Here is a 27598-nt window from a genome sequence, read left to right as displayed (position 1 = left end):
ATTTTTTTTCTTCTATCTTATACTCTTTGAAAACTTTTAGACATTGATTGTAAAGCTGAAGAATTACAAGTTACTTAGGTAGGGATTATTTCGTTTCGGCATGTAGAGGTGTTCACACATTAGTCCGAGTTGATTTTAAATGAACAAAAAATCAATACATACTTTCAATTATCTTATTTGTTATTGAATTGATTTCATTTCAAAATCAAACTTTGATGTGATCAAAATAATTCAAATGAATACTTAATTTTGGTTTTCGTCTATAAAATTTTGTTTCCATGTTTATTGAATTTTCAATTTACAATTATTGGATTTGGATTTTCTTAAAAAGAAAAAAACATTGGATTTGGATTTTCTTTAGAAAAAAACATTGGATTTGGATTGAACAAGAAGCACTCAATCTTCTTGAGCAACAAGCCAAGAAGTCAAAGGAATGATCCCATCTGCATATACCCTTGAACAATTTCAAAGATTATAAAATGAAAAACGTGTAATTAGTAAGGGACAAAATCGTAAAAAAACACCTATCCCCTTCCTTAAACCTCTCTTCTCTTCTCCTTTCTCTGGTGGCGCTTTCTTTCTTACACCTTTTCTCTCTTCATTCTTCTTCACACGCTTCACATAATAATAATCACTTATTCTAGTAAGTTCAATCACAATCTCAATTCTTGATAGTGATACTATTATTATGTAGTAATATTTAATTTCATTGTGATCGATACTTTGTATTATTTAAATCCATAATCACTTATATGCATTTTTTTTTCTTCAGCTTAATCAAACAAAATGGCTTCTCGAGCGATTTTGAGAAGAAGAACAAGAACTTCCATTCAACAATATTTCAACAACACTTCACAATCTTCATCTTCGATTTCATCTTTTCGTTCTATCGCTGCTACAAAAGAGGAATTACTCAATTACTCACCAGTTTTTGGACAAGTCGTTCGCCGATTCACAAACGGGAGTAGTTCCGGAAACGGTTTCACGAAATCGAATGTGTTCAATGAGTCGATTGGTGTGAGGTTTTTGTCGCAGTCGTCGGAAGCGGCGGCAAGGAAGAAGGAAGAGCCGCCGGAGAATGATGATGTGGTGAAGAAGCGGAAAGAAGCTTCTCCTGAGGAATGCGATCAAGCGGTTGAAGGATTAACGGAAGCGAAAGCAAAAGCTAAGGCGAAACGTTCTCAAGAAGCGCAGAAAGATGCGCAGAGTGTTGTGCAAAGAGTTAGGGCTGTGATTTTAGGGATTGGTCCTGCTTTGAGAGCTGTTGCTTCCATGAGCAGGTGAGTTACTCTTTTTTTTTCTTTCTTTTTTCCTTCAAATTATTACCGGTGTAGACATGTTAGTGTCTGGGTCGGTGCTTCATAGGTTATGATTGCAAATGCTACCATAGCAATCACTGATAATTTATTATTTTAGATTGCACTTATGGATGCCTTGGTATTGTAGAAACTAGAAATTAGGGGTGTAATGTGAATTTTTATCCCCCAGGGGTGGGCCTGGCCTGGTGGTGAAGGCTTGAGACTTAGAGTGTGCTTCTATCTAGGTCTCGGGTTAGAATCCCCAGGTGCAAATAGTCTTGTATTTGGCATGTCCATAAAGAGCTTTGCTTTGGCTTCAATTGGGCCCCCGCTAGTAGATGGTGGGATTTGTCCTCAGATTAGTTGGTTCCTGGGCTGAAAAAAATATATGATTTTTTATAGCAGTTACTGTACATTGATCTCACAATCATAGAAATTGTGCATGTCTTATGATTTACGATCATGTTGTGATTGTTGAAAATTAGAGATTGCAGACAGCTGATGTGGCTGCAATTTGTGTACATTTCGAAAACTATAATAATGCGAGCTGCAAATAGAAACCATAATTTATGATTGGTGATTTTGAATTTTGGTTTGCTGCAGAGCGGACTGGGCCAACAAACTTGTTCACTGGAAAGACGAGTTCATATCAACATTAAAGCATTACTGGTTGGGTTGTAAACTGCTGTGGGCTGATGTGAGAATCAGTTCTAGGTTGTTGTTGAAGCTTGCTAATGGGAAGAGTCTCTCTAGAAGGGAGAGACAGCAACTGACGCGAACTACTGCCGATATCTTTAGGCTAGTTCCTGTTGCAGTTTTCATTATTGTCCCCTTTATGGAATTCCTCTTGCCTGTGTTTCTTAAGGTATTCCCCAACATGTTGCCATCAACATTTCAGGACAAGATGAAAGAACAGGTAATTACTAAGAATGTTTGTGATGTTTGTCCACTCTCTGTGTATTATGTCTGTTAATGATAAACCGAGCTTACATGACAATTGTTCTCTCATCCCTTGTTTAAAGTTTTGTCTTACCATTCAAGACTTTTTGTACCATTCTGTCTGTTACCAAGGGAAAAATAAATAGTATAACTGAGCCACTGCAAGGCCTCTCCCAGCCAGTGTTGGTGGCCCTATGTAGAGGATAGCTCCTGAAGATCAATATCAACATAATGCCCTTTTTGTCATTAATATGCATCCTTAGTTGCCAACTGTACATGATGTGCTAAATAATATATGCCCTGTTTTCTGACAGCCACTAGTCATGCATAGTGATTATCTTTATTGAAAACTATGCTTTCTAATGGGATATCATCAATAATATTGGTATGAACAAGTTTATATAAACAATGTCTGTGTCTTATTATTTTATGTGGCTGTGATGAATGCGTAGATTTTGATCGTTTGTCCATTGTAAGGTGATTCTGTGACTTGGTTTCTCAATTTGTAGGAAGCATTGAAAAGGAAACTCAAGGCAAGAATGGAGTATGCAAGATTCCTTCAAGATACAGTCAAAGAAATGGCAAAAGAAGTTCAAAACTCCGGTAGCGGAGAAAAGAAGAAAACAGCTGAAGATCTTGATGACTTTATAAACATGGTTAAATATTCAGCTTATTTGATCCCTTGTCAATCTTTTTTTCCCAAACGTCATTTGTTTAGATTGTCATATGTACCATTTCTTTGCTTTTTGCAGATTAGAAAAGGTTCAAGTATCTCTAATGAGGAAATTTTGGGTTTTGCTAAGTTGTTTAATGATGAGCTTACTCTAGATAATATAAACAGGTTAGTCTCTTCACTCTGTTTGACTTCAATATGCTTTTTTATTTTATATTTTTTTTTATTGGTTGTGAGGTGGTATCGTGATTTCTGACAGCTTCTTCACTGTTTGTAGGCCCCGATTAGTAAATATGTGCAAGTACATGGGTATCAATCCTTTTGGAACTGATGCATACCTACGATATATGCTACGAAAACGTCTACGGATGTAAGATACATTTTTCGTACTACTTTTTATCACAAGATGAGATTTTATTGAATTTTTTTGTAATAAAATCTGGAAAATTTTACGAAAATCTCTGATAAAAATGTTCCTTTGTTATTAGGAAAGAATCAATATAGGTAGTCTCCCCTTGCTATTTTTATAAAGAATACTGATCCAACTGCTTTAGTATCGTTCAACATTAATTTCTGGTGTAATGTTTTTGATTCACGTCACAACTCACAAGTGATAAAGAATCAACAAAAGGGTTTATTCACCTTTTGAGCTACTCCAATTACCACTTACACTGTGACACCATGATTGTGTTTACATGCAACCATTCCTCTTTTTGTTAGGATTAAGGAAGATGATAAATTGATTCAAGAAGAAGGTGTAGATTCTCTTTCAGAAGCTGAACTCCGGGAAGATTGTAGAGAGCGAGGCATGCTTGGGTTGCGTTCTGTTGAAGAAATGCGCCAACAGGTTTGTGTTGTGAACAATGTTATGATGATTTGTGTTATATTGGAGTACTAGATCCGGATGATGATATTTCAACTTTGCAAATTCGCAACATCAGTTTTCATGAATATCAAATGTTACTTTGGTATTTATATTCTAAAATGTGTTCACTTGTACAGCTTCGAGATTGGTTGGACTTATCTTTGAATCACTCTGTGCCATCATCTCTTTTGATACTTTCAAGGTGATTTAGCAAAGCCCCCATTGTTGGGAACCATTGCCAATAATTAAAAATTAAAGATCCTGCTGGATATGCATTTGATATCTTACTTGATGACCTTTACAGGGCATTTATTGTGTCTGGGAGATCGAAACCAGAAGAAATACTACAGAATACAATTTCTTCTCTTCCTGATGAGCTTGTAGATACTATACAAGTTACATCTTTACCCTCTGAGGATTCTGTCTCAGAGAGGAAGAGGAAACTGGAGTTCCTTGAAATGCAGGAAGAACGTATTAAGGTAAATAAATATGGAATTGCATTACTCTTTAGAAGGTTGTTTTGTTTCATTAGGATGACAAAATTGTTCTCTCATCAGTTTCTGATATTTGCTTCGATTCATGTGACAAGAGCCTAATGAAAAATACTTAATAATTGATGTTATAAATAGAATCTTTTCAATATTTTTTTGGGCATAATTCTATTGGAGTCTAATAATAAGAAGGTTAAAGAATAGAAGTTTCAGGTATTGATGTCTCATTTTCTAGGTTTAAATGTTTCAATTGATTAAAATTTGGTAATTTTATTTTGAATCAAGATTCCACGGCTCCTAACACTGATATATAATATTATAACTAAAATGCAGGAGGAGGAAGAAAAGGAGGAAGCGGAGCAAGCAAGAATTGAGATGGATTCTAGTCAGGAAGATAAGGCTTTGAATGAGATGAATATTTCAACGGCAAAAGAAGCACATCAACTTGCTAGAAACAGAGCAGTGGAAAGCAAAGAGCAGCTGTGTGAAATTAGCCGTGCATTAGCTGTTTTAGCTTCTGCGTCGGTGAGAATTTAATGTTTAGAACTCTCAATTGCTACAATTGGCGAAATAGGTTTGATACATGCTAATGTTTTTTAATGTGATGACAGTCTGTAAGTACAGAGCGCGAAGATTTTCTAAGACTAGTTAATAAAGAGGTAATTTGGAACCTTTAATACCCAGTCATTTGCTTTTATATCTTCTACATATTTTCCTTTAGGTAAAGTTTCTGCATGATTTTGAATAGGTACCTCTAAATTAGCTGATGTTTTTCTGTTATGTTACAGGGTGCATTTATAATTATGTTATTTGATTTTAAAGTTGTCCGACAACTATTTCATTTATTTTTTATGTTATATCTTAGAATTTGGATCTGAGCTTTACTCAATCCCAGAAGTTAGCTTATGTGGTAAGGGTTTTACCCCCACTTATATCACTATCTCAGCCATATCAGTAGTCACTGCGGATCTCCAACACACTCTTCACGTTCAGAGTCAGACATCTTAAAATTGATTTGTAGGATTGGACATCTAGTGGTCCAACAATGGAGTTGGGATCCTCTTCTTTTCTTCCATTTGGAGAGATAAAGACACAGAGAAGCTTGAAAAATAAAATAATTAATGATGGTGGGATCCACTTAATGGTAGGACCCGCTGTCTATTTTTGTGTCTATCTATCTCCAAATGGCATCCTCCATTTATCCTTACTCCCAACAGTGCATCTAGATAGGCTCTGATATCTAGACACACAAGAGCATGGAGTCAAGATTCATTGACACCACATATAAGTTTCAAACACTTTCTCCATCTACTAACATTTTGTAGAATGTGCCAACATTAATCAATTCAACCATTGAATCATGTAAATATTTTGACGAGGATATATACCAAAAATTATATGTTATTTTTTTTCTGGTTAAGTATATATGCTATTTAATAATTGGTATTTATTTATATTTTGAACAATAAATTATGTCAAGATAAAATAATGCAATGAAGTACCAGCTAATTTTTGGATTTTATTGATTCTATTCCAATATCATTAAATTGTTTGAATAAGTAACATAAGAGTTTTTATATTTTTTCCAAAACAAAAAAGGTGGAGTTTGCTAACTTCCGCTAGTGAGAAAGTGGTGTGTGTGCATGTATATGTGTTTGTAATGAGTTATTTCCCATGACATAACTTTTTTTTCCCGAAATCCAGTTTTAGATTTAAAGTTTGCATCTTTCTAATAACATATCATATTTATCTTTAATTCAGTTTTAGACTAATTCTATGACTCGAACTCGAGATTTCTGGTCACATGGTAGCAACTTCAACTGTTGGGCCAAGGCTTCCCTTTGGCTTTACTCAATTGGTGCAGCTCAGTTGGTTAAGCAATATTGGGTAGACCTCAATTCGAGCCACACAGAACACATTCTTGATAAGAAGCGAATAACTTTAAGATAAGGCCTAACCCCCGAGCAGATATTAGTCCCTATAACGGGTCCGAATGTTCTACGCTTGTGGAGGGGATACTCTGTGAATTCACTGGGGACTCAAATGCTCTAATTACGGTGACATAATTACCACTGTTATTGGGTGAACCTCTGTATGTTGTTTGTTACTGAAGGTTCAGTAAATGATGGAACATTGTGTTTTGTGTTGCATTAAAAAATGAGCTTTGGCCCCGTTTATTACCAAAAAAAATAAAAAAACACATTTCACCCTACAAGCATTCTTGAAACAACCCATCTGTGACATTATTTAAAAATATCACCTTTAAATGTTAGTTAGGGTGAATTCTATTGCAGGTGTGGGGCACATGCCCCGATGATCTATAATGTGCGTTTGTTTATGTATGAACGTCACATTGATCACATTCTCTATATGTGTGTTACAAATATTTCATTTGCCACCCTCATCTGGCTGTTTTGTGTGTCAACAGATAGAACTCTATAACAGCATGGTAGAGAAAGAGGGTTCAGATGGTGAAAAAGATGCCTTTAAGGCATATAAAGCTGCCCGAGAGGAACATGAGCATGCTGCTGAGTCGGATGATGATCGGGATAAGGTGTCATCCGCACTCATAGAAAGAGTAAGAACCTTATCATTTATCAAGTCTTGAAGGAAAGCTAGAAACTTAATTTTCAGTTATGAATTTGTAATTATTTGAAATTCTGTCAGGTTGATGCCATGCTCCAAAATCTTGAGAAGGAAATAGATGACGTGGATGCCAAAATTGGTGACCGATGGAGGCTTCTGGATAGGTTTGTACTTGCTCTTCCACATTGGTCTTTAAAAGTTTTTTAATGGGGGTCACAAAGGCATGAGCATGTAAGGAAGAAGAGGGAGGCTAAAGCAAAGTGGCTTGGTCGAGATGGAAATTAAGGTTTTTCATTTTGCAAAACCCTTAAAATGGCCATGTAATGACTAGACTTTAAGGGTATTTCTGGGTTTTTTCTATTCCACCACTGTAGCGCTCCTGTCCCAGCAGTCCAAACATGATGCAAATTCGCAATGCAATGCCGCGACTCCGCTCCGACGTGTGTGGAGGTGTCTAGCCATTGTTCCGTGCCACCCCACCGCAATGAGCCGCTATTGACAACATATGTAGTGCTTACAGTGAGTTATATATGAGTCATTTGATTTAGGGCCCATTTGTTATAGATTAAAAAAGTGATTTTTACTTTTATATTGTTAAAAATGATTTTATGAAAACTTGCTAAAAAATGGTGGAAGCTATTTCGAACTTATTTGTTATAAATTAAAAGAATAACTTTGACTTTCAGTAACTTAGATATTCACTGTTAGAGATTTACCATAATAAGAATCACATATTTTTTCAAAAAGATATCTCTCGAAAATGATTTTTTATGAGAAGCTACTTAAACCAATTTCTCATTTGAAACTTTCTTTAAAAAATTCTTTTTTAAAAAGTATAACATAAAGACAAAACACTTTAAAAATCATTTTTAAAAAATGCTGTAACAAACGGGCCCTTAATTGCTATTGTTCTTTTGGTCGTTAGTTGGGAACCCTTTTTAGTATTTTTCTGTCGATGGTTTTATGTCAAAGAATGGTCTTTTCTTAACTGATGCTCTTACCGAAGAACAAATAGATCTAGCAAAATAAGGTGATTATTGTTGGATGGAAGTTGGGGTAATTGTTTGGGAGAAGTGACCTTCCTTGGCCAGATTTTGAAATTTTGTGAGAATGGGGGTATATTGTTACATGTACAAACTCAGGGAAATGAGTTAAGAAAGTATTCAGCGACTTATCACCGAAGATACCATGTGTATCTTTTTCTCCTGCTTATGTTATTCACTTAACCACCAATTAGGGCTCTTTCTATTATGGCTGTCCACAAGAGTCGAGAAATTTCACAGCCGTCACTGCTTTGTTGTGCTTTATCATCTACAAACACTTGGATTACAGTTTAGTTCACTAATACTGAGGGAGTTATGCGAATTTTGATTGCGATTTAAGGTGCTGTCATCTGATGGCTGAGAGGGATTATAGTTTTTGAACACATTTTCCAAGTTGTGACACGATCACAATCCAAGTGGAAATAATTAATTTCTACATGCTTAGTTAAAACTAGTTTGGGATGTCATGCTGTGGCATTTAATTTAACATGATAAATTGGACATTGTATGTTTTTCTTTTCTTGTTTAACACTCATTCAAGTCTTGTACTTTGGAACAAGTTACGCTTACGATGAATTACTTCTTTCCAGAGATTATGATGGGAAAGTAACTCCTGAGGAGGTAGCATCGGCTGCAATGTACTTGAAGAATACATTGGGGAAAGAAGGCGTCCAAGAACTCGTCAGCAATCTTTCCAAAGATAAAGGTATGTATCTTTCCTCTGTCAAGCATCTAACATTTTTTAAATCTTAATAATTCCAGATTTTCTTTGTTTTGAAGTGCATTTAAAGAAAAGGTTTGTTCATTATTCACGCAAATTAAATGCCAGTAAAATTCTCATGGAATTTCACCTGCAAAACAATAGGTGTCTGACCAGTATCTCAGACTATGTTTGGGCATATAAATTCTTCTGTTTTCACACAGCGAAACCATGAAGTCCCAGTCTTCCTCCCAACCCGCTTTATCTTTATTTATTTATTTATTGTTGTGGTTGGGGTGGAGGGATGTAGGCATATTTGGTTTAATAGTGTGGACACTTGTTATATTTCTCTGAACTTAAACTATTTATTCTCTATGAAGATTAGTTGATGAATTCAGTAATTACTAAGTACTTGTTTTGTTGCTATAGATGGGAAAATACTAGTGGAGGACATTGTTAAATTGGGTGGTTGGAGAGAAGATGGTCATACAGCTGAAGATGAAAGACCATGAGGGTATGATCCCTTACATGATTTCCAGATACATCTTTATTTTGTTATTCCATGCCACACAAAATGTGGCGCAAATATATTTTAGGCCACCATTCAAAATCTCTTCGTCATTGATTTTGTATTATGTATTTAATAAGTAGTTCAACTGTAGCAGTCGGATGAAAAGGAAGCGTGTACAAGCTCTGTAAATTTTTGACAACTGATGACACAAATATGCTCAGATTTACACATGATAGTTAAAGTTAACCTGATGAAATATAAATGAGATAATGTATTATTTTGAGTAGTTTTTACTACTATAGTTTTTAAGACTTTCGGTAAGAAAAAAAATATATTATTTTGAGAGGAAGCAACAAAATGTATGAATAAATGCAGCAAATTAAAGCGTCTAATAAATTAAGGATTTTTTATTCGTTAACAATTGCTGTAAGAATACTTGTCAATAATTTTTTATTTTAATATATGAATTTCTTGAATTCCGTGGGATCAATATGCCCAAGGCCTAGCGGTAGATAATTAGAATTTTGGAGTACGATTTCAAAACTAATATGGATCAGTTGGTTTTATCAATTGAATACCAAGTTTTTTTTTTTTTTTTTTTTTTTTTTTTTGAATAAATCAATTGAATACAAGCTGTTTAGTACATTTAATTTAATTTTTAAGAACTATTTAATTTCAAGACAAAATAAAAAAAATTGATTCAATATATGTAAACCATTGGTAAAAAAATGGTTGAATGAGTTGTTTTTACTTCTTATTTTAATTTTAAAACCTTGTAAGTAATAGAGATCCAATCAACACATTATAAAGATTCTTATAATCGATTATTGTTTATTGATTTAAATTTACAAGTCATATTATAATCATGCTATGTAAATTTTCATTAGTTTTACGGTATTTTGTTAATTTGTTACTTAATATATTATATATTTATAACAAAATATTTTGACACTACTGGGTTCAAAACTTGTTTTATTTTAAAAAAAGTGGGAAAATGTGTCGTATAGTTTACAGTTGATTCTTTCAAAAAAAAGGTTTACAGTTTGATTCTAACAATAATTGATAAAGTTTTGTAAAAAAAATAAAATTGATAAAGCTTGTAGTAAGCAGAATTTCGTAGTATTATTCAAGATTGAGATGATTACCTAATCCACATTAGTTTGGCAAAAAATATGAGAGCATACAGACTTGATTATTCATTTTTTTTTCTCTTATTTTTGTGCAATCAACACTGATTAAACTACTCTTATAAAAAAGGAAAATGTTACATGAACACCCTTTATTCCTACATCCCATTGTACACCCTATGTATTAGGGATATTTTGGTAAGTTCATCTCACAACCACACTTTATCTTCTATTTGTGTGGGGTCCAGATTGCCACGTGTCAGAATTTTGTATGGGTGTAAATGGTGTATTGCCACATGGGGTGGTACATGTATCATCACTCTATAAAAAAACACCGATCAAACAACTCTCTCGACCACAAGAATGTGAAAGATCTTAAATGTCTATTTAACGATGATGCCATCAATAATCATCAAAATTTTGAATGATTTTAAGTACCACTAAAACATATAATACACTATCGAAAAAGAAAAAAAATGCAATACACTTCTTCACTTATATTATACAGAAGCAGTTGGAAATTAAAACACCAAAAGAGCAAGTAAGATAGATTATTTGAATTTCAAACCAACAGCCAAGAACAAAGTTACTAGAATGTCACATGTAAGTATGTAACACAATATAAAAAATGCAAAAACAATCACTAATTTAAAAGTCTCGAGTTCTCTATTCATACCATGTAGCATTCGGTCTCATATTCTCATCGAGTTCTGATATCAATTGAGTGTGTGTTTGTGTATATATTACTAACATATTTATGTTGTCAAGCAAATAGAAGCACCACTGAGAAATAAGGAAAATAAACATCTCATACAATCCAAATCCAAGGATTCCCTCGGTTGTATTTTGAGGGAATCTATAACCAGTACGCATACAGCTTAGTGATAATTCCAAAATACATATTAACATTAGTTTAGGACCTCTTCAGCTTATTTACAAATTCATTGATGTTGTTATCTGAAGTGCCACTATGACTTACTGCTTCTATAGCCAATTCTCTCCATTTCTTAGCATTAATTTTCATTTCTCTTCCAATGTCATTTTCCATCACTTTCATAATGCAACTCTCAATCTCTTCTTTTGTCACAATCCCATTCTCATTAACCTTAACTCTCATTCCCACTTTCCACACATCCTCAACATATTTTGCATTCAAAGGTTGATCAGTCCACTGTGGTATTGCAACCATAGGCACTCCTAAACACAATGCTTCAAGTGTTGAATTCCATCCACTATGTGTTAGAAAGCAACCAATAGCTTTGTTTGATAGAACTTCCAATTGTGGTATCCAATTCACTACCAACCCTTTTCCACTTGAACTCATTTCTTCAACCAACTCTTTTGAGATATTCTTTTTCTCCATATTAGGGATCACCCATAAGAAATTTGAACCACTTCCTAATAATCCTAATGCTATTTCCTTCATTTGCTCTATGCTAAAGCATACCATGCTTCCAAATGATACATAAATAGCTGACCCTTCAGGCTTTGAATTCAGCCAATTAATGGGTGATGAGTCTAACTGAAAGAGATTCAAATCATTGTCTTTGTCATTTGGAACTCCTTTGTCCAAGTAAAAGGATGGAACTGTTGGCCCAATTGTCAATATTGGACATAGCTTTGACATAGAATCCACCACCTTATATAGCATTCATATGGAAAATGATGAGATCATAATTTGTTCAACCAAATCTCTACCAAAATTCAGTCTATATCAATAATTACATTTTGTTACAATTACTACTCTACCACATTAATTAAAATATGAGGTTAATAGCTGATGCATGATTCTTGTTATGTGATGGTGATTGTAAGATGAGAGATCATATCATATACATATAAATGGCTCATGCTATACTCTCTCCTTCCTCTCCTTGTTATAAGAAACATGACAAATTTTCAAATGTGTTAGAAGCTAAATTTCATTTGTGTCCTTATTTATTATTATTAGAGAGAATATTAAAAGTAAGTAAGTTAGTGGAATTAAGAGTAATTAATATAGTGATATCCAAAAAATAAATTTAAATTTATAGGAGTATTAAATGAAAATAACTGTTTTCAATGTGTGCCATTGATCTTGATGATTTATGTCTTTTGTTTCTTATAAAAAAGACTAATGAGAGTATCATATATTATGAGTCTGAGTTTGTTTCATTTATCCACATTTCATTTATTGTCCCTTTATGAGAGAGATAGACACAAATTAATGAAAACAATTTTAATAAGTGGATCACACTAACGTGTCGCACCAATCTTCCATAGTGTCTATGGATTTGATGATAAAATAACTTCAAACATAATAAGGCATTTAACGAGGAGGAGGTGAGTCAAAAACCTGGTCTTCTAGCTTGTAGAAGGAATTGACAAGAATGATATCTGCTTTATGGATGTTAGAATATTGATTCATAACCATCTCATAGTAAGCAGGATAGAAGCCAGGGTCATAAACAAAGGAAGGTGTATCTTTGAGCTCAAGCAAAGGAAGTCCTGGTATAGAAATTGGCATTGAAGATATAGGAAGCTTTAAAAGTCCATGGTAAACATAATAATACATGTAATTGACAGCACACATTTGAGTGAAAAAAGCAGCTCCAATTATGTTGAATTCTTTGGCTACATCCAAAACCCATTGAAGAAAAGGGTCATATACTACACAATCTATAGGGTGATCAGAAACATTATGTTTTTGAATGAGTTCCTTCAAATTCTTGGAGCCTATGGCTTGCATGTGAGATAGATAGGTTGATATGTTGCCAACTTGAGTAAAGCCACCTTCATCATAGCCATCAGATATGAAGTCAAATTGAAGGGAGGAAGGTAAGGATGATGATTGGAGATGCATGGTTTTGGAGATGAAAATGGTTGTGACCATTGTGACTTTAACTCCTTTTGTGCTCAAGCGTTTGCTGAATTGAAGCATAGGGTTTATGTGACCTTGACTTGGGTATGGAATCATTAGAACATGCATATTACTATACTTTCTCTCTTCCATTTCCTTTCCTATTATTATTATTGATACAAGCACAAGTTGGACAATTTAGAGAACTGAATATGTGGTTGAGGTCATGATGAATGTATGGTTTTGTACGGTCCCTTGTTAAATTATGACACTCTAAAAATATCCAAGCGAGACAAAGTCAAGGATATAAGTCATTTCACACTATCTTATCATCACAATCTCCTAGACCCTAGAGCATTTATTCCACCGTTTATTTAACGAGCAATGATATTTGAACAACCATTTGATACAATCTATTTGACAACCTTCATTTTCTCTCTTTTCATTGATCAAAAACAATGGAGAGAGAAAAAAGAAGAGAGAATAAAAATATAATATGAATATGAGAGGGAAAGTTGTCTAAAAATTATCACTAAATGATTGTACAAATATCATTTCTCTTATAACACATGCTGCTGTCTATATAATATGTGATAGGATGAATTGACACTAAGGGGTCAAATTTTATTTGACATCAAATCCTAACCCTTCATTTTGATTTAATAATAGCCTCACAATTATTGTTGAGTAAATAGGCAATACAATTATTGTTGAGTAAATAGGCAATTTACCCCCTTGAAATTGTACAACATTAATCAATTTACCCCTTCTGTCAGATTTTTCTGTTAGTGAATATGACGTTTTGCAAATACCCTATGAAGTTTTGCACTTATATGCAAAATGCCCCTCCCGAACTTAAAAATTTATATTATTTTTTTCTTAAAAGCAAACAATTAACAGTTAAATATTAAAGCTAACTATTAATTTTAAAGTTTGGGAAAACTACATGCATATATACATCAAAATAGGCTTGTACCTGTTTGCTTTTTTCATAGTTTTTTCAAATAAAAAATTGGGGAAGGGAAAATGTGTATTTTTTAAAGTGACAGTAATGATTATTTTTACAACGGTCCTGAGAGAATTCACACTCATCACTTTGAGTTTACCAGACTTAGGCTTAGCATGAGTAGCAATAAGGAGAAACAAAGACACAATTAAGGAGTGTGCACCACCTTCACAAGACAAGTCTTAAATTTGGAGCATAACTCACACTTCATAGAATAAATTTGGTCAAATACATCTAAAGGTCCTTTAAGTTTTTCGTTTTTTCCAAAGTGGTCCTTTAAGTTTCAAAAGTCTCAAACAAGTCTTAAATTATAGTGTTGTACTTTTTCCGAAAATAAATATTTAATTTTATGATACCTCTTAAATTATTAATATTCAAGGAATTTCTAGCATCAAATTTATGTGTCTACGCTCCGATGCTATGCTAACTTGTTTTCAAAATATACATGGCCATGTTCTAGCATGTCTAAAACAATGAGATATGATGGAAGAAAGTTAATAGCAGCAAGTATAAAACTAGCTTATATGTGTATTAGAGATTTGCAACTTTGGGTAAAGATGGAGAGGAACTATCAAATCTTAGATTTATGAATGCATAACAACATGTTTTGGTCAACTCTATTTGTACAATTGTATTTCAGCAAAAAGTCTTATTTGCATGTTTACTTGAAATTATTAATATTCAAGGATGTACGCTGACATGTTTCCAAAATACATGCCCGTGTTCTAGCATGTCTAAAACAATGAGATATGATGGGAACAATAGTAGCCACCGATTACATTACTTAGCTTGTTGCTTGTTCTTACCAATGAGCTTTGGATGAATTTTTTTGTTTAACCTTGCTTGTGTTCTTAAAGAGAAAAATGCTCATGAATATCAAAGTTAGAAGTGCTCGAAAGAGTCAAATATTGAGCAAACATTCAGGTGTGTGATAGTGATATTAGTTGTGAGAAAGCGCAAAGTTAAGATATTGGTTTCCCGTTTTTCTAGGTCTTTACTAGAATTTAAAATTAGTACTTTGCACAAAATTTATCTCATTTAATTCTTCTCATAAACTTGATTATTCTAGAACCACTTACTACTTAGCCTAAATGTGAGGTAGCTTCAATTTGTAGTACTATATGCTGGAGATCAATAATCATTGTCTAACTTGTTTTTGTTATGTTAAATCTGATAATTGTTTTGAATTGTATGGAAAGTATCAAAGCATTTTTGAAATTAAGTTGAAACACTTGACCATATAAAGCCTACCCGTGAGAAGAGCGAGTTATTGATACTCAAATCAGAGTCAGATGAATCAAGTTCTCAAACATGAACTGTCAATATTCATAAGCACAATGCTATTGAAATTGCTCGAAATTTTTCAAAAATCCAGTTCATGTTTGACTCACTTTAGGACTTTGATATTTTCACTTTGTTGAACCCTTAACCTTCTTGTACTTTGTCCCTTGCCTTATGATAAGGGAACATTCAATTAGAGTTTTGTTGTGTTTAAGTTGGGGAGAAATGGAGGTATTTTATGCCAAAAATCATGGTGAATTGTTAAGTAACCTGACAACATTGAATTGTATATATTTTAGAAGTGTCAAAGTTGTATAGTTGAAAAAGAAAAAGAAAAGAAGAAAAAGAAAGAAAAATAAAAAATAAAATAAAGTTGTCAAGGTTATTGGATAGATTGTTGATCACCAAGGATTTGTAATGATTGGTAGGGAAAGTTGTTGTTTTAATTGTTGATACAAGGAATGTTCCTCTATGATAGGCTTTTTGATTTTAATTATCCCACATATGACATTTCTTTTGTAGCCTGGCCAAGTTATAACCCTACGAAAGACCTTTTGATCCATGCTTTTTGAGATGATATTTGGATGAACACCTAACTTAATCAGAATGTTAGCTTGATTGTTGGATGTGTGTACATTACCTCTCATTCATTGTTTTATCTTGTTTTATTGGCTTACAAAGAAGTGTGTTAGGTGTGGTTCATAGATAATAATGTTTGCGACTTGAATTGTTTGAGGAAAATCTTGTGCTTAGGACTTGTTTCACATTCATAGTTTGTGCTTGGATTAGTGGAGAACTTCATGCTTGCCCGCACATTTACATTTGAATCACCGTTTGAATTTTTTTATGTTTGAACTGTTTGACACCGTGCTAAAAACCTTGTCCAAAGCCTTGTAAGTTTCCTTTTTAATTCTTTTGTTTGAGGACGAACAAAAAGTTAAGTTGGGGAGAGTTTGATAAGTGCTAAAAAGTACCATATTTTATGTGTTAATCTAGGCATTTTGGTGACTTGTTCTGCAAGTTATCTAAGGAAAGGCTATCAATTGTTGTATCTATACCATTTATGCTTTACATGCCTGATTCTACCCAATTTATGCAGGAAATGACAAGCAAGGACCAAGAAAGAAGCTCCTGAACCAAGGTCAGTTCGCTTAAGCGAACCAGTTCCAGGGAGCACCAAGACCTTCGGTTACAAGGACGCTTTTGGAAAAGGAGATGTTCGCTTAAGCGTACACAATGTCGAGAGTAAAGGAAAGTTCGCTCACAAGCACGCTTATGGTTCGCTTAAGCGAAGTTCATCAACTTCAGAGAATAAGGCCCCCGCGTGGTAGCTTCTAATTGACCATATAAATAGTTTTCTCTTCTCCCATACATTAACTTACTGATTTATTGAGCATTAGTCTGGTTTTTAGAGGGAGAATATGGCCTTTTCTAGAGAGAGAGAAACACAAAGCAAGATAGTTAGGAGTAGATTCAAAATGATATTGACAAATACTTTTGAATCTAGGAATAGAATAATAATCTATCTAAGTTTTCACTCTAGACATAGATTTTAATCTTTGATAATCACTATTAATCTAGAACTTGAAGCTTTTGAGTCATTTAATAGATTGGGAAATCATCGATTAAATGATGCAATCGACTTTGTGATCGTTTAAATGTTTGTGAAATCGATATTTAAACGATCCCTTAGAAATAACGATATCATTTGGACACGAATGATATTGTCGAGTGATTGTGATAATATCGTTTAAAATGCTAGAATCCAGTTTCTCTCTAAAGCATGCCAGCAGACTAACTGCACGCTTGTTTAAGATTTTCACTCTGAAGTGATGTTTTGAGAAAACAAACATCGTCTTAGGGATAATAGCACCTGGAAAAATGTTTTTTCCCATTGGCGTGGTGATAAGTGTGTTTCCCGTTAGCGTAGTAATTATAATCTAAAACAAGCACCAACGAAGTGTAGTTTTCTACTACTCTAGATTTCACTAAAGATAGGAATTTTTTTATTGTTTAGGTGTGGTAAAACTTTTTTTTTTTGCTCATTCCTGTTAATTTCCACGCTATGAAATGGACACAAGCATTAGCTCTGGCTCCCACTATTCTTCTATAATGTGATTGAAATAGTTTTGTTGTTGCTGGGACTTGAGCTATTAAACTATCAACTTCCACTTATAATTTATACTCCGAAATATAAAAAAGTTGTCACATTATATCATGTCTGTAGGCAAAAACATTAACTCATCTGATAAGTTGTTTTTGTCAAGCTTTTGTGAATTATGATTACCTCTCTTGTAGTGTTGCTTTATCAACTTGTTGCTGCAGAATAAAACACTGTTTTAATTTTATTGTCAACATTTGAACCTTTGGTAGGCTGCGGCAGCAATAGGTGAAGCGCCTCTGGACTACCTTTGAAAGGTGCTGGCCAAGAATCAGCAGCAGATTCACAACCGAGGGTAAAGCCTAAATTATTACAGTTTGGATTTACTTAGCCGAAAGTTTGCTGAGTTGTCATATGATGACATGATTCCCTTCTAACAGGCTAATGGAATTACCTCAAAGCCAATGATGCCTTGTCTGGTGAACTTTGGGGGAGGCAAAGAAATATAGAGTGTGCAAGGCTTCTATATACGGGAAGTTACCTGGTTGGTTGGGACTTGTTAGTTGGTTACTGTTTTGAAAACTCATTCAGTTATACTAATCCTGCCATTTATTACAATAAAAATTGATGTTGCTTTTGTTGCAAAAAAGTTTCTTTCAATTAGAAAGCTTCCATGGTTGATTTTATTCCTCCCAAAACATGTAAATTGTAATACCCTGAGGTGGACCTCCTATATATCTGCAGTTGATCATGCATAGTTTGCACATATAAACACTTCCATGTTTAATTTTCCTTTCTTCTTTGATTAATAATATGAATGTTAGCTTCCTTTAGTCCGATCTGCTCATCTAATTTGTCGTCTGCCTGTGTTCTTTGTATTATCATGATCTGTACTTAAAAGTTAAAGCTTCTTATAAAAGTATGATGGTCGTTGGATAACCAAGATTACGCTTTTCTCAAACAACCTTGCAAACTGTTTACTGACTAAAGTTATAAAATATCCCATTGTTTTTACATCAATCATGCTGTGTAAACTGACTGATTCATCTACAGTCTTGTGGTGTGCTGAAAGTGTTGAACAGATACTGACCTTTGTACAGATCAAACGACCATATGAAGCGGATCATGGACAGTCCCAGAGTTGATTCTTCAGTACTTTACATTTGAACTTTGTTTGCATTGAGGGAAAATAATAAATTCTTGAAGCAAAATTCGGTTTGTAATTGGACCCAAGTGAATAAGTGTATCAAGCCAAAATTTAAAAATTGAGTGAAATTAAAATGCTTAATTTGTTTCAATAAATATTTTTATCATAGATAATTAAAGATATTAATTGATAAAAGTGTGTATTGACATGTCTGGAGTGATTGACTCTTGACATTTAGACATTTATTTTAAAATGGAGAGTAATTCTAATGCAATCTTTCAAAGGTCATGATTATAAACATTAGGAAAAAAAAAATCTCATAATAATTAGCCGGAGAGCCTGTTTTTTTTTTTTTTTTTTTTAAAATAATGCTATGTTTCTCTTGATCCTTGAGGGGACCGAAATAGACGACATACTCTTCCTACAAGTTTTAACGTTGATGTCTGTCCAATGCTGAATTTGATCGAAGGACCTTCCTTGGTTAATTTAAAAGAGAGAATAGTGTCATCTCGTATAACCTAAAATCAGCGGCGAAGCTAGCACTATTTTTACGAGAGGGCTAAATATAAAGAAGAAAAACAAATTAAACACTAATATACGAAACTTAATTAATTTTACTAATATTTAATGAAACTGCAACAAAGAAAATAAAAGCTAACGATAGTTATTTATAGGCTTATTACATCATTGGATCCCTTAACTTATTTTTCATTTTCACTTTGGTCGCCTGACTATAATGTGTCTCAATTTGGTCCCATAAATTTTCTGCCGTTAGCCATATTGTTCCTTTGCTGTTAAGTTTAACTCCAAATGTATACAGTGGACCAACATTGTAAATGGTCCATGTAACATCCCGTTTTCCCAACATGCAAAATAATACATAATAATCAGAGAATTCAACTTAAACAGGATGTCACACTTCTTTAAAAGATAAATAGAGTAAAATTACTATTTATTTAAAACATCTGCTTCCAATAATTTTCAATAAACGTCGCAGCCGAAAATAATTATTCTTTCAACAAAATTGACACTAAGGCCTCAACATAAACAACGTCATAAAAATCCAACGAAAAGGTTCAACAATGAAATCATAAGAAAACGCAACAATGGAAATAAATATCAAAGTCCCCATCCCGTTACGTATCAGAGCGACTCCTAAGACGACACAAGGAATCAACTCACATCAGCGGTTACTCCTGTTATCTGCACGTTACCCACGTAGATGCAACATTCAAACAGAAGGGGTGAGATTTCACATTCAATAATAATAATCATATAATTCTTAAAAGAATTCAACACATAACAACATCTATTCATCATTAGTAAAACCAATAAACAATAATTTAAGTAAGAGAATTTATCAACATAAACAACAACAATTAAACAATGTTAATGCTTCACATAATTCCAACTATAAATCATCAATTAACTTCAAATCATCATTAACAATGCTTCACATAAACAACATAAACATCAACAATAAATAATATTGATATTTCACATAATTCCAACTATAAATCATTAATTATTTCGACAACTTGACAACACGACGACAACACCGACAACTCGACATCAACGACAATGCAGCAACAACAATATCAACTTGACAAATGCAATATGCATGTGATACCAATCAGGGCATCAAGCCCCCAACGTATAGAGTAAAAAGGCTCACAGGGCATCAATCCCTCAACTTAATAGAGCAAATAGGCTTACAGAACATCAAGCCCTCAACTTTAATGAGTATGCATGGACTCAGCAACCAACAACTTTAACAACTTAGACAGTTTCGACAACTTCAACAACTTATACGACTTCAACAACTTAGAACAACAACTTACAACTTTAACGACATTGACGACAACAACGACAACGACAACAACAACGAATTTGCATCATAATATCATAATTCATCTATTATGAACAACATCATGTAACATCATATTCATCAACATATACCTTCATATAATACTTCATCAATCATGAAAAACATCATATTCATCAACATATACATTCATATAATAAATCATCAATCATGAACAACATCATAGGACATCATATTCATTAACATATACATTCATATAATACTTTATCAATCATGAACAACATCATATAACATCATATTCATCAACATATACATTCATACAATAATTCATCAATCAAAGATATTAACGTCAAACCAAGTTAGATTCATCACAACATAGGTTAAATACCTTAATTGAACTCATAGTGCACAAGCTTTGAAGTTTGGAGACAATCCATAAGTTTTGGGTTGACTTAGAAATAGTTATGCGGAATTTTCATAAAATTTCACCAAGACCTCATTGGAGTATTTTCATCATAACTCAAAAACCAAATATCATTTTCAAGTCAAACCAAAGCCACTGGAAAGCTAACTCAATTATCTACAACTTTCATGTTTACACCAAAGGCCAATTCAAAACAGAAACGTGTGAAAAAGACGCAAGAACATAAAACAAGGTATGCTGTCACTGTGCAATTTCGCTAATGGCGAAAATTTAGCTAATAGCGAAATTGTTACAGAGGAAATCGCCAATAGCGAACTTCTAGCGAGTTTTTCCATGCTGTTACGATTTCTGCACATTTTTCACCCAAAAAACCCAAATTTCGTCTACCCAAATCCCAAATTTGATAGGAAACTTGACCTATGATTATTCTACAATCTGAACCTCCTTCCTTACGTTAATTCAATGGTTTACCTACTCTTTCAACAATCAATTTTGCAAATTAACCCTAATTTCAATAACAATCTAAATTAACAAAACAACAACAACCATGTTAAACCCTTTTTTAGAATTATAAACCTAATTCCTATAACATCAAAACTAACAACAACTACAAGGTTAAACTCTTTTTCAGAATTATACAACCCATTATTAGAGAAAGCTAGTCACACCCTTACCTTAGGTTAGATGATCGCAAGGTTCTACCGCTTTCTCTTCTCTGACTCTTCTCTTCTCTTGGTTTCTCCCTTTTCTCCCAAAAACTGTTTTCACGTATTCTGTTTCTCTATTCCTAACCTCTCTTTTTATAAACCTAACATATTCTCCCTTATTCCAAATTTGCCCCTCACATCTCAATATTCTATTTTAATATATATATATATATATATATATATATAATATTTCTATAACAAATAACAAATATATCTCTATAACAAATATAACAAATATATCTCTATAATATTCAAATGACACCAAGGTGTCAAATTAAATTTGACACCAAATCATAACCATTAATCCAACTTTAATCTAACGTCTCTCATCAATTCATTAAATTCTCACATGCTTGATCAAATGAGCCAAATTTTAATTTTAGAAATAATTTATTCTTTCTTCTCTTGGTTAATTACTTACCATTTTTGTTATATTTTGCACCAATCATTGCCATTTGATTTCTCCCACTATTTTTTTAGAGATTCTATTTACTAATTTTTGTTGGATTATCTTTGTACTTGTTTGTATTAACTACTCTTTCATTTGATGGATCATATAATTCTTGAGTTCATGCTGCTATTTTTTCTTTTGTTTTGACAAAATGCTGCTAATATTCTTGTATCGGGTGTTTTAACATTTGTGTTTTGCTTTCGTTTAGTAGCATATGTTCTTTATAATTTTGGGTGCAATCGTCCATTCATTATCCTTGGTGCTCTTTATAAATCAATTTTCCTTGGGTTCTTCTACGAAAAATAAAAATAAAAAAGGTTAATAGAAATAAAAATATAAGGATGATAAGCCCTTAAAAAAAGTATAAAAGTGAATAGTGTAAAGAAATCGTAATAATAACATCATAAAATTTTTGGTGAATAATTAATCAAAACAAGAAAGAATAAATTATTTTTAAAATTAAATTTTGGATTATTTGAAAGCATATGAACATTTAATGAATTGATGGGAGACGTCGGATTAAGGTTGAATTAATGGTTAAGATTTGGTGTCAAATTAAATATATCTCTATAACAAATAACAAATATATTTCTACACCAGATAACATATATTTCTACACCAAATAACATAATATTATACTAATAAATACCAACATATAACATAACAAAATATCACTCATCAAAATAAATCGACTAAATTATAAAAAGACATCTAAACTCAATAAAATAAATAAATAATAAAATAGGGCGTTACAGTCCACCAAAGAACTCATTAATTTGTTAATACCGACCCTTTGATCTATTTTTTAAAAAAGAGGATCATTGAATCATAGAGGTCCATTGTATTTTACGGTGCATTGCCAACAATTAATTTGTTTTCGCATTGTTCATCTTCTTGATTTATCTTCCTTATCATCTTCAACAATCTTTATACAAAACATCTTCAACATCATCTTCATCATTCTTTATACAAAATTCAGAAAAATTCTAGAAATTCATCAACAACAATTAACAACAAAATTATCATCATCATCTCATCAGTCATCACTACACCTCCAATTCATTAAATCTAAAAATTCATCAACAACAACATTATCATCAACCTATAAACATCCCAATATCTCCAAAAACATAGCATCATCAAGTTGACATTAACAAATGTCCAAATATCCAAAACACTAGGCCCACGCTAATTTAATGCAATATTTTGCTTACACATACGGGAACAAAAATATAATATCTCTTATTAAAATATACTATCTCTTGTTAAAATAAAAATGTGTTTTTAGTACCATTAAAAAAAGGGTCTGGCTAACCGGTGCCACGGGGCACAGGTTAAGCATACTATAAAAGAGAATTATTACCATAAAAGGAAACTGTTTTTGACTTTATTATAAATTAATTACACAATTTCAATGCATTAACTACTATATAATTTCCTTTTTCATATCCTTAACTAGTGTCCTGGGGCACCAGTTAGCATTTCCCTTATATATATATATATATATATATATATATATATATATATATATATACACACACACACGTTTAAACTCGGGGGACCTTCTCCTTACTTCTATAAATATTAGACGTATAAACCCAACTTCCTCTCTTTTTCTACCAAGCAAAACGGCAGTTGTTGCCATGAGTGAACTCAAGCATGGCTTGCTTTTTGGCGATAGCTACCCCGACTATAAAGCCAACCAAGTTGTTTCGTGTGCAAAAGCCGCCATTAGGATGACAGATTTCAAAAGGGAGAATTTACAACTTAGATTAGACATAGACTCAATGCTCAACAAAGGAAGGGATCTTATGGAAGATGTTATGACTAGCTTTGTGACAGCAAGGAAGGAAGGAGAGATTGCTCTCATTTTCATAGCTGGTCACGGTTCCCTTGGTTATTCGCCTCTCCCCGAAGGAAAAATCCGTGTTGAGAACTCCTTTGTTACGTCAGATAATGATATGCTAAGAGGTCAGTTAACTCACTGTTTTGTTTTAGTTAGGGTTTGTATCGTAAACTCTGTGTATCTTATGGTTGATTTATAAAGAAATCACTTTTGAAGGGAATGGACAACCTAGCTCTGTTGACTCTTGTTTTGTACAGAAAATGGAAGCTAAAAAAGAGGCTCCTCTGAAGCCTGTCATCTTTATTTACACTGCGCATAAGTATGAACCTGCATATGTAACACCCCGTTTTCCCAACTTGAAAATTTTTGCATAAAATCAGAGTAATTAACTTAAATAGGATGTCACACTTCTTTACAAGATAAATAGAATAGAATTACTATTTATTCAAACCTCCTATGTCATCAATTCAAATCTCATTGCAGCGGAAAACATTAATTAAACAACGTAATGGCACAATGACCTCAACATAAACAACTTATTAAAATTCCATTCTAGGTAGTTCATCAACATAATTCATAATAATACGTAACAAATGGAAAACAACACAAATATCATCATCCCGTTACGTATCAGAGCGACCCTAAGACGACGCGTGAGAGAGTCAACTCACCTCAACAACTAATCCTGGTTATATGCACGTTACCCACGTAGATGCAACATTCAAACAGAAGGGGTGAGATTTCACATTCAATAATAATAAGTATATAATTCTTTTAAAGAATTTAACAATACATGACGACATCTATTAATCATTAGCAATACTAATAAACAGTAATTTAAGTAAGAGAACTTATCAACATAAACAACAATCAATTAAACAATGTTAACGCTCCACTTAATTCAAACTATACATCATCAATTAACTTCAAATCATCATTAACAATGGTGCACATAATTTCTCAATAACAACTCATTAATTATTTCGACAACTTGACAACACGACGACAACACCGACAACGACATCGACTTTGCATCATAATATCATTTTTATCAACATATATATTCATATAGTAATACATTAATCATTAATAACTTCATATCGCATCATAGCTATCAACAAGTACATTTATATAAGAATTCAACTTCATATAACAACATATTCATCAACATATACATTCATATAAGATCATATTCATCACATCATATACATTTATATAATAATTCATCAATAATGAACAACATCATATAACACCATATTCATCAATCATAAACAACATCATATAACATCATATTCATCACATCATTAACATTCATATAATAATTCATAAATCATGAACAACATCATATAACATCATATTCATCACATCATATACATTCATACAATAATTCATAAATCATGAACAACATCATATTCATCACATCATATAATTCACCAATAATGAACAACATCATATAACATCTTATTCATCAATCATAAACAACATCAACAATAACAATTAATAATATTAATACCTCACATAGTTCTTCATTAACAACTCATTGATAAATGACGACTTAACAACAACGACAATGCGACAACAACGACATCAATTCGACAATGCAACTACAACAACTTAATCATGCATGTGGTACCAACCAGAGCATCAAGCCCTCAACATATAGAGTATAAATATACTCACATGGCATCAAGCCTCCAACGTATAGAGCAAATAGACTTACAGGGCATCAAGCCCCCAACTTATAGAGCAAATAGGCTCACAGGGCATGAATCCCTCAACTTTAATGAGTATGCATCGACTCAGCAACCAACAACTTGGACAACTTCAACAACTTATACGACTTCAACAACTTATAACAACAACTCACAACTTAGCGACTTTGGCAATAACTTGCAACTTAACGATATTAAAAATCAACAACAGCAATGACAACAACAATAGCAACTTGCATCATAACAACATTAACAACAACAACTTGAATGATATGAACAACAATATTTCTATATCATACAATATTCACATAATATATGTATCTCAAATTATTCAACAACAATATTCATATTAATTCAGACTCACTAAAAGACAATACAATTATAAACACAATCAACAACAACAATGATAGCAACAATAACAACTTGCATCATAACAACATTAACAGCAACAACTTGAATGATATGAACAACAATATCACATAATATATGTATCTCAAATTATTCAACAACAATATTCATATTAATTCAGACTCACTGAAAGACTATACATTTATAAACAACTTCCATTCCTACCCCAAAGACAAACTCATAACATCACGTGCGACAAAGATCGCAAGAACACTAAGTAAGGCTGACTGTCACTGAGTAACTCGCGAGGCGAGCCACTCTACTCGCTATGGCGAGTTCAACAAAAAGGTTACCCGCTATGGCGAACAAGGTACTCGCCGTGGCGAGCTAAAACTGATGGCTCTCGGGAGTTTGACATTTTTCACTAAAAAATCTCATTTTTAACTTCCCTATGCCCAAATTTGATCCAGAAACTTGCCTAATCTTTTCTAAACGTGTTAAGGCACTCAAAACCATCTAAAACTTGACCAAAAACGTTAATTCACAAAATCATGTTTTTCTCACTGGGTAACTCGCTATGGAGAGCGATTTACTCGCAAAGGCGAGCGACAACTGGGTTTACTCGTGAGGCGAGAGGAATTACTCGCTAGGCGTGCGATGAAGATGATAACTCGCGAGGCGAGAACAGCTACTCGCTATGGCGAGCGATGAATGTAAGCTCTACGGACAGAATGCAGTTTTCACAAAAACTCACCTAATTCCATAACTCTAACCTTAAAACTGATTCTAATCATTGTTCTATGAATAATCTAAGGTCTGGACACTATTTCTACATCAATTCAACAGATTCCTACTCTTAATTAATCAATTTCCAACTTCTAAACCTAATTCTCAAATCCCAAAAACTACAACCTACAACTTGTTAAATCCAATTTTCAGAATTATACCACTTAGAATTAGAGAAAGTTAGTCTCACCCTTACCTTAGATTGATCGATTGAAAGGTTCTACTGGTTCTCTTCTTCTCTTGGTTTTTTTCCCTTTTTCTCCAAAAACAGGTTTCACGTAATCCTTATTTTCTAATTCTAACTCTCCCCTTTTATATAAATCTTTAACCTACTTATTTTCTCTTATTTCTCAATCTGCCCTCCAAGTCTCAATATTCTATTCTAATATATATGTATAATATTTCTATAACAAATATTTCTCTGTAACAAATATATTTCTATAACATATATATTTCTTTACCAAATAACAAATATATTTCTACACCAGATAACATATATATTTCTACATCAAATAACAAATATATTTCTACATCACATAACATATATATTTCCACACCAAATAACATAATATTTCTACACCAAATAACATAATATTTTAACACCAAATAACATAATATATTATACTAATATATACCAACATATAACATAACAAAATATCACTCATCAAAATAAATCAACTAAATTATAAAAAGACATCTAAACTCAATTAAAATAAATAAATAATAAAATAGGACGTTAGAGCGTGTACACGGGTGGTTTGAGGGTAACATACTTCCAATGGACTCGAGCAAATTGCATAGGGAACCCATTTTTTGATTGATACAATTGAGAGAAATAGTGGAAATGTCGGGCATAAGGACTTAGTGGAAAATACAAGGGAAGACCAACTAC

At 32.9% G+C, this 27598-nt stretch overlaps 2 protein-coding genes and 1 non-coding gene across 3 annotated transcripts; 2 read left to right on the top strand and 1 right to left on the bottom strand.

The window, feature by feature from the left end:
* The first annotated feature begins 447 nt into the window (after positions 1 to 447).
* On the top strand, positions 448 to 9392 carry LOC11426591 (mitochondrial proton/calcium exchanger protein). Its single transcript, XM_003629895.4, has 15 exons — positions 448 to 643; positions 773 to 1280; positions 1902 to 2214; positions 2747 to 2893; positions 2990 to 3078; positions 3188 to 3280; positions 3631 to 3757; positions 3913 to 3977; positions 4080 to 4254; positions 4600 to 4791; positions 4878 to 4925; positions 6695 to 6844; positions 6934 to 7016; positions 8486 to 8601; positions 9025 to 9392. The coding sequence occupies exons 2-15, from the start codon at positions 787 to 789 to the stop codon at positions 9105 to 9107; spliced, it is 2175 nt and encodes a 724-aa protein (XP_003629943.2). The 5' UTR covers positions 448 to 643; positions 773 to 786; the 3' UTR covers positions 9108 to 9392.
* Positions 6307 to 6402, top strand: LOC112417617 (small nucleolar RNA snoR74). Its single transcript, XR_003008218.1, has one exon. It is a non-coding gene; the product is annotated as a small nucleolar RNA snoR74 (small nucleolar RNA).
* Positions 9393 to 10987: 1595 nt separating the features above from the next.
* LOC11408213 (flavonol 7-O-beta-glucosyltransferase UGT74F1) lies at positions 10988 to 13363 on the bottom strand. Its single transcript, XM_003629893.4, has 2 exons — positions 12569 to 13363; positions 10988 to 11872 (listed from the first exon to the last, which is right to left on the bottom strand). Exons 1-2 carry the CDS (start codon positions 13223 to 13225, stop codon positions 11147 to 11149), a joined length of 1383 nt encoding a protein of 460 aa, XP_003629941.1. The 5' UTR covers positions 13226 to 13363; the 3' UTR covers positions 10988 to 11146.
* Positions 13364 to 27598: the final 14235 nt, after the last annotated feature.

Source organism: Medicago truncatula, chromosome 8, assembly GCF_003473485.1.
Source record: "Medicago truncatula cultivar Jemalong A17 chromosome 8, MtrunA17r5.0-ANR, whole genome shotgun sequence".
Taxonomy (NCBI): domain Eukaryota; kingdom Viridiplantae; phylum Streptophyta; class Magnoliopsida; order Fabales; family Fabaceae; genus Medicago; species Medicago truncatula.
Note: the sequence above shows the minus strand (reverse complement) of the source record. Positions and strands in the feature narration are given on the sequence as shown.

What these genes read in the sequence shown, in the direction of transcription:
- LOC11408213 (XM_003629893.4), bottom strand. Translation starts at nt 13,225, where the DNA reads ATGGAAGAGAGAAAGTATAGTAATATGCATGTTCTAATGATTCCATAC. An exon ending in TCTACAAGCTAGAAGACCAG is followed by an intron (nt 11,873 to 12,568) that starts GTTTTTGACTCA and finishes ATGCTATATAAG; the next exon opens with GTGGTGGATTCTATGTCAAA.
- LOC11426591 (XM_003629895.4), top strand. Translation starts at nt 787, where the DNA reads ATGGCTTCTCGAGCGATTTTGAGAAGAAGAACAAGAACTTCCATTCAA. An exon ending in GCTGTTGCTTCCATGAGCAG is followed by an intron (nt 1,281 to 1,901) that starts GTGAGTTACTCT and finishes GGTTTGCTGCAG; the next exon opens with AGCGGACTGGGCCAACAAAC. An exon ending in CATCCGCACTCATAGAAAGA is followed by an intron (nt 6,845 to 6,933) that starts GTAAGAACCTTA and finishes AAATTCTGTCAG; the next exon opens with GTTGATGCCATGCTCCAAAA.